The sequence below is a fragment of the Plasmodium cynomolgi genome, chromosome 8, assembly GCF_000321355.1.
Source record: "Plasmodium cynomolgi strain B DNA, chromosome 8, whole genome shotgun sequence".
Taxonomy (NCBI): domain Eukaryota; phylum Apicomplexa; class Aconoidasida; order Haemosporida; family Plasmodiidae; genus Plasmodium; species Plasmodium cynomolgi.
Window position 1 is genome coordinate 1704257 of NC_020401.1, and position 10846 is coordinate 1715102.

The 10846-nt window shown below is 27.7% G+C and overlaps 2 protein-coding genes across 2 annotated transcripts; one reads left to right on the plus strand and one right to left on the minus strand.

Annotated features, from left to right (window-relative positions):
* Positions 1 to 499: 499 nt before the first annotated feature.
* On the minus strand, positions 500 to 1393 carry PCYB_084730 (hypothetical protein; the record flags this gene model as incomplete). The annotated part of the gene is made up of 2 exons (XM_004222211.1): positions 500 to 1267; positions 1373 to 1393. The coding sequence occupies 2 exons, from the start codon at positions 1391 to 1393 to the stop codon at positions 500 to 502; spliced, it is 789 nt and encodes a 262-aa protein (XP_004222259.1).
* A 5213-nt stretch (positions 1394 to 6606) lies between these two features.
* PCYB_084740 (VIR-like CYIR protein) lies at positions 6607 to 9060 on the plus strand (the record flags this gene model as incomplete). The annotated part of the gene is made up of 4 exons (XM_004222212.1): positions 6607 to 7000; positions 7131 to 7572; positions 7594 to 7871; positions 8032 to 9060. The coding sequence occupies exons 1-4, from the start codon at positions 6947 to 6949 to the stop codon at positions 9058 to 9060; spliced, it is 1803 nt and encodes a 600-aa protein (XP_004222260.1). The 5' UTR covers positions 6607 to 6946.
* Positions 9061 to 10846: the final 1786 nt, after the last annotated feature.

Genomic DNA, 10846 nt, shown 5'->3' on the forward strand with positions numbered 1-10846 from the left:
AAAAAAAAAAAAAATAGAAGATGAAATTTTAATTTCTGTTTAAGATAATAATGAATATTAATTAACAGCTTGAATAAGTTTTTAAATATAAAAACAAAAATTGCTACATTGATTTGTTTGATGGAAAAATGCGTTGCTTCGTATGATTATATTAAGTCGTGTTTATATGTAATCATTAAAACACAAAAACAATAACGATTTTGTATACACTTGGCTGAATGAAAAATGGTAAAAAAAAAAAAAAAAAAAATTCCGTTACTGTAAATATGTAAGGAATGTAAATTTTTTTTTTTTCTTTTCTTCTTTTGGAAATAAAAGTTTAGGTGCATCCCAAAAAATCAGTACAGTCAAATTTGAAGGTTTAAGTAGAAATATTTTTTTACTGAATAACCATAAGGGTACTGAAATCTTTATTTATTTTGCATAACAAGTGTGTTATTTATTCACTTGTGTGTTTCTGCAATTTTGGTATTTAATAAATAAAAGACTGTAATAATACCTATGGAAGAAGTAAATCAATAACTTCGTTAGTTGTATAGTATAGTACGATTAAAATTGCTTTTAACAATTTTACAGAAAATAGTGAAATCTTGTATTTAAAATTTTCTATGTGATATATGATTTTTCTATTTTTGCTACTAGGTCTGAGCCCATATTTATTATTGTTATAAGGAGCTATATAAGCAGTTGGCTTTTTTGCCTTTATCTTTGAAATAGCTGTGTTTAAATATTTAAATATTCTTGGCCTATTATCCTTTTTCACTTTAGGCTTCCTTCTATACCGTTGGGGATATCTGCGCCTTTTTGCTCTCTGCTTTATTCGAAAATCATTTACATAATAGAATGCACGATTTGTTCCTTCGTAATCGTCATCATAATATTTAAATTCGTCATATTGTTTGTCCAACTCATTATCATAGTTTATACTTTTAAGCGATTTTTTACGCTTATTATTTTTGAAGGGATTTATTCTTTTTTCAAAGTCATCATACCGTTTTAGTGCATTCGACAGTTTTTCAAGATTGTACTCACTCATCAACACATCATATTCTTTTCTAAAAATTCCATCGTGTGTTAATGAATTAAATCTTTCTCTGAATGACTCATCATCTTCATTTAGCAAATTTATAATTCTTTCTTTTAGCGCTTGAAATCGTTGTTGCGTTCCTGGTTCAATATCACCCTTTAATATTCTACCTGGTGCTATGTGTAACGTGCTATTATGAGGGAAGACTCTTTTGTTCCATGTATTAGCAGTGGTAAGTGACTAAAAAAAAGGGAATAAAAGGAGTTAAACCGATGTATGTATTGGCAAAATGAACAAAATATTTCTCTAAAAAAGAAAATGAAAAAAAAGCGATGGGGCTAATACATCGTTAAATTTAATTTCCATATTTTATTACATCATATAAATGATTCCAGGTCGATATGAAAAGGGTAACGGTGAGAGTAATAATAAAGAGGTGTGATTTACAGTCTGTCCTTTCTCTCATTGATAATTTAATGTTTTTAAATCATTATAGTAATTAAAAAATTATTTATTTAACTTACTATATAATGATTTTTCCCTTGCGTAATACTCAGCATCACACTGCGTGATGTTTTTTACTTATCGCTTGGCACTTTTTAACACTTTTTAATACTTTTTTTCATGTGTTTCTCACTTAAAAGGGCAAGTAAAAAATGCTCAATTCCAATGTTTATATGTTATGTTAAAAAATGCGTAGAAAATGTACATTCTTAAGTAAATCCTGCATAAACATTTATGTACAATGTTCCAAAAAAAAAATACTACAAACTAACATTTAAATTGAAATCAAAGTTAAAAATTAAATTAAAATTAAGGTAATTTTATTACAATTATGTTTTGCAAAAATTAAAAATCGTTTATCGTTATCGCGCACAGAGTATGCAAAGCAAATGTGATTGATTTTATATGGCCAAATATATCATTAAAAAAATGAAAAAAACACAAAGGGGTATAAAACACCATTATTATATGTATATAAATTCATAAATGTACGCGCACGAATTACATATTTACGAATTTTTTTGCGTAATTTTAGCTGATGGGTGATGAAAAAAAAAAAAAAAAAACAATAAAATAACAATAGCACTAGCACTAGCACCAATTAAAACAATGCACTATACTATTGTTATATAAATATATATATTTACATGTATATAAAATACTCTAGGAAAACCAAAAAATATTTTTTATTCCTTTTTTTTAGTTGAGGTGGAGCAAATTTTGACTGCCATATTTAGTTATATATTTTTTTTTAATTAGAATAAAAAAAATATTCCTGAAGACAAAAAGGAAGAAAAAGGGAAAGAATAGCAATTAGAAAATTATTTGCATACGACACAAATTTTGCATCGTTAACGCTCTACATGCTTGTATCAGAAATAGTTGATAAGCTAACCACATTAAAAAAAGTAATGTTTCAAAATTTAACCGATGGGATTGTTTATTTTATTTTTTTTTTATTTTATATATGATAAAATGGCATCGTTATTATAACCAGCTGCGCATACTAAAATTTTATATGTTGAACGAGGGGCGGGAAACTTGCATACAAATTTTAAAGCATACCAGTGTAGTGAAACGGTCGCATTAAAATTGATAGCGTGCTGGATGCGTTTAAAACTTCTTGTAATTTAGGCGTAAAATGTGAGAAAAAAAAATACCAAAATAAAGAAAAAGGGAAAGGAAATAGCAGTCAGTAAAATGTATATGCATATATATATTTTTTCAAGCTAGTTTAAATATCACGTTTTATTTCATACCCTCGACGTTTTTCAATGCGCACTGTATGTATATGCCAAATTTGAGTGTATGCAACGAAATAACGAATATAAGGAAATGCAAATTACCGCATTAGAATGCAAAGAAATGCATGAAAATTAATTTATATAAAAACTGAGCATCGTGTAATGCATAAAGGATGGTTAGTTAAAGGTGCCCACACATGTAGAAGTCATGCGGGGTTGAAAAGTTACAAAAATGTTATCCTTTTTTCCCATAATTTTTTCTATTTTTTGAAAGAAATATTAAAATAATTAATATTTGGTATTACTTTGGATACATGTAGAAATGTTGATCAACAGTTCGAACTCATTTTGGACTTACTAAAGTAGCATCATGTAGCTGCTTATTGGGATTGTTATTTCCCCCTCCTCCCCTGTTTAGGCACTTAATAGCGGGTAAGCATGCGATTGCAGATGTTATGAAAAATTATTTTCATTTCGTTATTTTGTAGAATATTTTATTCGCATTTATTCGTGCAACCTAACGTATGTGTAACGCAGTTTGATCCATTAAGAAAGTGTCAAACGAAAGGGGTGAAGAAGTTTGTCTACGTTTATAATGGGAATGCCTCATTATGTACAACTGAATGATACAGACCTTGATAATGTTGTCATTGCAAATTTTATAAAAAGGTTCGAACGATTATCGTTTATATAAATACTCTTCATATTCATACACATCAACGCATTGTTACAGGCGTGTAAATTTTAATTTATCTATGTGTATATGTTCATAAGCTTGTTCCTAGCGCTAGATCTTCTAATCATGCACAGTGCACGCTTATGTAATAGAAACGAGTTATTATTTGTAAATTATTACGGATGATCCGAACTGCACATTATGTGCATGCTAGAAAGGTGTACGCAATTGGGCACATAACTGCTCTACAACAGGGAGCTTACAACGATCCCTATCAGTTTAGCCAAGTTCCTGTATTCATGAACCGTAAAACAAAATTGGAACTAAAGTTAATTCTTCACATACAAAATATGTTCAGCTATCTTAAATTGCTCCTTTTTTTACCTCACAATAGGAACATATTAGGGGGGTTCTTCTTGCTAAAGATACGGTAACGTTAAAGTATGTTACCCTTTGAACAACAAATTAAGCGCATCACTTTTGTTAAAATTTTTACATGCCTCTTCGACGTGGTGCATTAAAAATATTTCCCCTTTTTTTGTTACACAATTGGTAAACTGCTTCATCAGAAACGAAAAATAGGTGCACACATTTGATAAGAATGCGATAATTAGCGAAGTGTAGCAAATGGAGAAACAGGAGCATACTCAAACGTATATATATCATGCTACAGCAAGAAAGAAATAATAAAAAATAAAGTAAATAATACCCCTTAAATGAAAGAAAAATAGAAAAGTGAAAATGCACTAAAATGATATATTAGATAACAACTTGGCGAAGCAAAATAAACATTGCTCTTGTTAACCATGCTAAGTTGAGTACTTTTATTTTGAAAAAAATATTACTTATTATATTTAGTTATATACATCATTACAGGGAAAATAAGAACGCTGGCAAAAATGTATGTTTAGCATGTGCTTTTCGCACTTTAATTTTATCAGTTCAATTTGTCATTGTAGTTGCTGACAACGAAGTGTGTGTCATCTGTGTATCAATTTCTTTATTCATGTTAGAACATATTGTAATAAAAATCTTAATAGATTTGTGTTTAGCACCTCATATCACTACGCATAGCAGTACAGAATGAACTTTGTTTATGGAATACTTTTTAAACGGGGCGAGAATTTTCTTAGCATCATCGGTTACCTTATGAATGCAAGACTCGTACCATTGAATTGTACATCTTTGAAAACCGTCAGAAATGTTCTTAAACGTCTTAGCACAGGAGAGTGAAAATATTTTTTTACGATATTTATGAGAATTTGTACGTATATACATTTATATTTTTAAATCGCTTTTAAATATAGTTTTTCAACTTAATTTAGTATTCGTGAATGTACATAATTGTCTGTTCAACTATATCTTTCCGTGATATACATGTAGGTCCCCAAATTAATGCGTATCGGGAAAAATAAGATAGAATTAATGAGTTAATTACATTTTTAGTGGTATGAAATTCTTCTATTCTTATCGTATTGTAGGAAAAAATCATTATTTCAAGAATGACACATGAAAGCCCGTTCTTTACTTTAAATTAAATTCCCAAAGTACTGTTCTTTATACAATATATATAAATAAGAGAACTTCCAATTATCGTAATTCTTATTATGGGTAACACATGAGAAAAGTTATTCATAGGAGTTGTGCTACAACGCCATTGTAAAAATATATTTACTGTGGAACTATGTCAGATGTGTAGGTTATTTTTTCAATATATTTTTATATAAGGATATCATTATTTTGCTATTACATTTGTGTTAGTTTATTATTGTTCGTCTTGAAAGTATTTATGACTGGAGATATAATATCGCCGTTCATATATTTTCAATTTAAGGTAAATTGTGATAATTACATACGGGCAATGTGCATTTTTCTTTTGGTCCTATTGGACAAACGCGCGTTGCTGGGGGGATAATAGCTAAATTGCAAAATAACTTAAATTACAGCCACTTCTTCTGTTCTATCTTAAACTCAATGCACATAATGCAAATGAAAAACTTATTTGAAAAAAAAAAAAAAATTAATTTTTCGTATTGAAAAATTCTTAAGGAAAAATCTATTTCGCGACTTAAAAAAGACTGATTTGTTTCATTTTTTAACGCAATAAAAAAATCGAGTTTAACAATCCACCAAACAAATTTAAGGTGGTTAAAGCTAAAAGAGTTTTACTGGGGTGTATATTTAATAAAATTCACAAATTATGAATAACTTTTGGTTGAAATGTCACCTCCGCAAAAGTGCTAATAAATTGGGAGGCCACCATTTTCGCACCATTTAAAAGTAAAACATAATTGTATGAATTAATTATCAATATATGGCGTTAAAACGAACGGGATAGGAGACACTAATTTGTATTCGTAAAAAGTAAGCATTTTCTACTTGACAATTTTTACGTATTTATGTACATTATCTGACATGCTACATTTTCACAATCGGATGATGACTGCATAGACTATATTACGCTTACTTCTGTTATATCACATATTAGCAATAAAAAGAAAGTTACGAGTTATATTTTCCCTTACATTTTGGTGATAACACTTTTTAGTATTTTCTACCAGTTAATTACATGGGGTGCATACTTACATTTACTTGATAGGGGAAAAAATGACTCATTATAGGCAGCCAATTTTGATGGGGAAAAAATGAAAAATACACCATTTCCCGTATCTATAAAAAATTATGAATAAATTGAAAAGATCGTCTTGTAATTATAAGGATAGATGGGTTTTAACAATTTTTGCGTCTGATGCTAATATAATTACTTGATAGCAATTTTTCATTGTAAAGGGTCAAGAATTTACATTATCCGCGTACAGTATACATTCAAAAAAGTAGTTTTTCACATATTCATATAATATACTCTTATGAAATGCATTTATTTTTAAAGCTATCAATTCATATGTTACTATTTCCGCTGCTGGTAATTATAATTTCCATCGTAGTGGCCCATTTTAATTTTTAAAAAAAAGGGGAAAATATAACATCTATAATACGCAGCAAGAGGAAAAAAAAAATCATTTATGCGGAATAACATATATTCAAATCTTAAGCATGATTCTACAAATAAATTTCTATTACAAGGATCATAATGATGTCGGAAAAGATTGCTTATATTTTTTGTATATAAATAACAAAAACTAAATTTTACTACCATATAAAGTGTTAATAAAATTGTTAATTATAATTTTTGAACAAATTAGAAAATTTTAAATAAATTTATTTATGTGGCATGGTAAGACCCTTTTCTTTCCATTTTATGTTACATTTTTTTGAATGATTATTTTTATAGAACACAGTATATATATGTATATACATTGTAATATATTACGATTTAATCATAAAGCTAATACTAAACTAAACGGTTTAATACATCCATAGAAATGTTTATTGGGGAAAAATTAATGCCTCTATGTAACATTAGGTTGCATTCTGCTATTTTTACGATATAGATGTTTCTAAACTTGCAAAAATTTTACTTATTATTCGGTTAATATGGATGAGGTGGAAGTGGAAACATTTAATGTAAATCAGTTTATAAAAGAGGAGGTATATTTTGATGTTTTTACAAAGTCGGTTGTAATATGAAGACATGGATGAATATCATCGTTCTTCATGAACAACACATCTTTTCTTTAAATTAACCATTTAATTTTTAACTTTTTTTTATTATTGATAGAGTATCGATTTGAGGAATTTGGAGTTAAATAAATTTTATAGGAAGTTAGATAAATATTTGGTTAATGGTACCAATAAATCTTATTATTGTAATACTGGTATCAGTGACCCGAAAATACGTAATCTTTGTTATTCACTTGAAAATAGGATATTTGAGGATTGGAATAATATATGTCCTACATTAGGAAGTTCGATACATAAGTGTTATGATTATCTGAATTATTGGCTATATGGTAAACTATCAGAATATAATACTCAGCCTTTAGATTCATTTCTGTTTTACCAAGGATTGAAAAATATTTTTACAGATAAATTTACTAGTGCGCCAACTGGCACATACAATAAACATTTTCAACAGGTAACATACCAAGATACGTTAAAAAATAAAAAAGAATTATACGATTTTTCAGAGTATTATGATTATATAATTAGTGTTATCAATGGTGCACACTGAAAAAAAAAAGGGAAATCCTGCCAGTACGTATTGCATATTTTGCAATTATATGATAATCTCAAAAATGAATACAGTAGTGAATTATCTAAAAGTTATGTCAAAGAATTCAAGTTTTTTCAAAATAAAATTAATACAGAAAGCAAGTTAACTTCGTTAATAGAAAAATGTGGCATGTATTATACACCTAGTGCATCTGAGAGAGGTGATGATGAAAGGAGTCCCCTACTAAAAAAAAATGTTAAAGTAGAAAAGCCAATACATGTTCAGATGCCTTGGGACCTTAATATGGTTAATATAAGAAAAGTTTATTAAAAAAATTTGGGAAATTTTTTTTTAGACATTTTATGGAAGTGTTCATTTTATGTTAAGTGCATATTTAATTTTTTTTTTCTTTTTTTTTGAAACAATTTTTTATTCATAAACGTTATTGCTTTTATTTACTATTCAGAATACCATCCAAGCAGAATTACCTTCAAAGGAAATATACGACAAACTTAATAGGGTGGAAGAATCGATCAAATATGATAACTATTGCAAAAATATTGATACAACGAATCATGAGCTAAAACCCCTTTGTAGAAAAATTGTAAGAAATTTAAAAAATATATCAGAAAATAAAATAATGCAAACTCTAAATTACGGAGATCGTTGTCTGCATTTCATTTTCTGGGCTTATGATGAAATAGGGAAAAAATTTAATTGGTCCTGGAGAAATGTTTACAGTATACCTGAAGCAAAAGGTCTTTTTGATGTATGGAGTAAAGTTAGTATGGAAGCAATGAAAAGTGGAAATACCCATAGAGCACATATGGCAAGCCATGACATCAATCGTCATTGCATAATGAGAGATCGTACGGGTTCTTGTATAAAACATAAATTTATAACAGGGACAGAAGATAGTTATGCGTTAGAAAACTATAAAACGTGTTTGTTTTACATTAACTGTTCTTCTAATGAATGTAAGGAAATGAAAGCTTTGTATGATTATTTTTACAATTTTAGTGATATCAAAAATAAAGTTACTACTAACAGTACGTGCTCAATGTATAACACGTATCTTAATTATATTGCTAAGCTATATGAAAAATATAGGAAGTCTTCTTATGGTGATTGCTGTTTAAGGGGCGATTGTGATGACTTTTTCAAATGTGATGAGGATTTAAATCCGAAGAATTTGCAACAGTTATCAGTATGTGGTAATGTCCAAGGATATGGTCCACGAGGTTTAACTTCACGTGCTGGTCAGGGTACATATGAAGTTTCTCATCGTTCTAGGCATGACCAGAGAAATCCAGATGATATATTTTCTTATGATATAGATCCTTCTTATTACGATGAAGACTTTTACGGATTAGAGTATATAGATGATGAACGAGTTAGTGACACAGTGCATGCGGCTCAAGATCAAAGCGCAGGAAATAATTGGCGGTTATTCGATTTTTCAGGTTATAAAATAAATNAAGATTATTTACTATAATTGGAGGAATATCCTTCTTGGCATTCGCTTTGTATAAGGTAAATACAAATTATAGATTCAGTATGAATATATAACGTTATCATTTTTTTTAATGCACATTTATTTGTGCTGCATAATGATGTTTTTCAATTTTTATAATTTCTATTTTTGCATCAGTATACACCCCTTGGAAAGTTGTTAAACGGGAAGAATCGTAAGAAAATACAACTTGACGATTTTAAATTTGAAGAAAATGTGGAAGATGTAGCAATGTACGAAACAGATTATGATGATGAAATATCACATGATAGGTCGGTATATTTAGGTTACTACCCTTCAGAAGAACCTGCGTATTACTAATATGTAGATGGCGCATTTGAATGTTTCTTGCAAACCGTTGCGTAAAGCATGCAAGTAAGCATTAACCCGCAACTGTGTTTTACATGAATAGAGGAAAAAACAAAAATGTGCATAATAAATGTATTTGTTCGCTTCGGTATGTTTCTCTTATATGTATTTCTTATTTTTTGTAATTTCATGCTACTAACAATGATAATATATATTACTTTTATAATTCGCTTTAACTAATGTTTAATTCTTTTAATTTTTATTCTTTTAAATTTAAGTNAAAAATATTATTTTACGCGATAATACTTTNATTTATAAAAGTATATGTAAACATATTATTTTTAATACACTTATTTTTGATAGTACGTAATAAGCTATATATAAAAAAAATACATAGATTACCATGTGTNTTGATTTTTTACGCATTATATACGTGAAATATTATTTATTCCTTCATTTCGTAGTTTGTTATGTTTTTAAAATGATGCATATACAGTGAAAAATATTACAACCTTAAAAACAACATTTTTGAATTAAATATCATTCATTTTTATTAAAGGTTACACAAATCGTGCATGACCATATAGGAGAAAAGGAATTGAACAAAGCTTCATAAAACGTTAAAAAAGGTAATCGAATGGTATTTCTGTGTTGCAAAAAAAAAAATAAATAAATAAAAAGGAGATATATAATATTGTGTATATATATATAGTGGAAAAAATAATCCATTAAATGTGCAGCGCATTAACATGATAAAACTTTTTAATATATTAGAGAAGAACATAATATTGTACACAAATTATCTGTAAAGCATTGTCAGATTTACAGTAATATATATGTACATAAAGGGACTTAGTTACTTTTTCGAATACATTTTTACTATAAAAGAAATATAAATAGTTTAAAGAGTTATCAAATGTGTTATAAATGATTATTTATTTATGAAATAATATAGCGTTTCAGTATAATCTTTTATTATGAGAAATTACATTTTTTATAAGGCTAAAATTGTAGAACGTTCCCCATGCGTCTTATAAGTATGAATTAAAAATAAACAAATTTTATATAGTAAAAGTGCTATTTTTTTTAATTTTCTTGTTAATAAAAATTATAAATAAGTGGTTAATTCGATTTGAATTATTTTAGTAATATTTACCTAACAGTAAATATTACAAGAAAAAAAAAAAATATAATAATGAGATGGGTCTGATTTTACCGTATATGCCCCTTTTGGAATGTTAAATAAAAAATAAGTGTACAAATCTGTGGTGTACAACCTTAATTACATTACAATTTTTACTATAATTTTTTGAATTTAAAAAAATTTTTTTTTAAAACGTGTGTTATTTTTTTAAGATAATGTTTTCTTTAAAAGTATTATAAAAATATATTATGCATTTAACATCTATACAGTTGGCATAGAATATGTTAATTTTCGTAGTAAGCAAAAATAAGTATA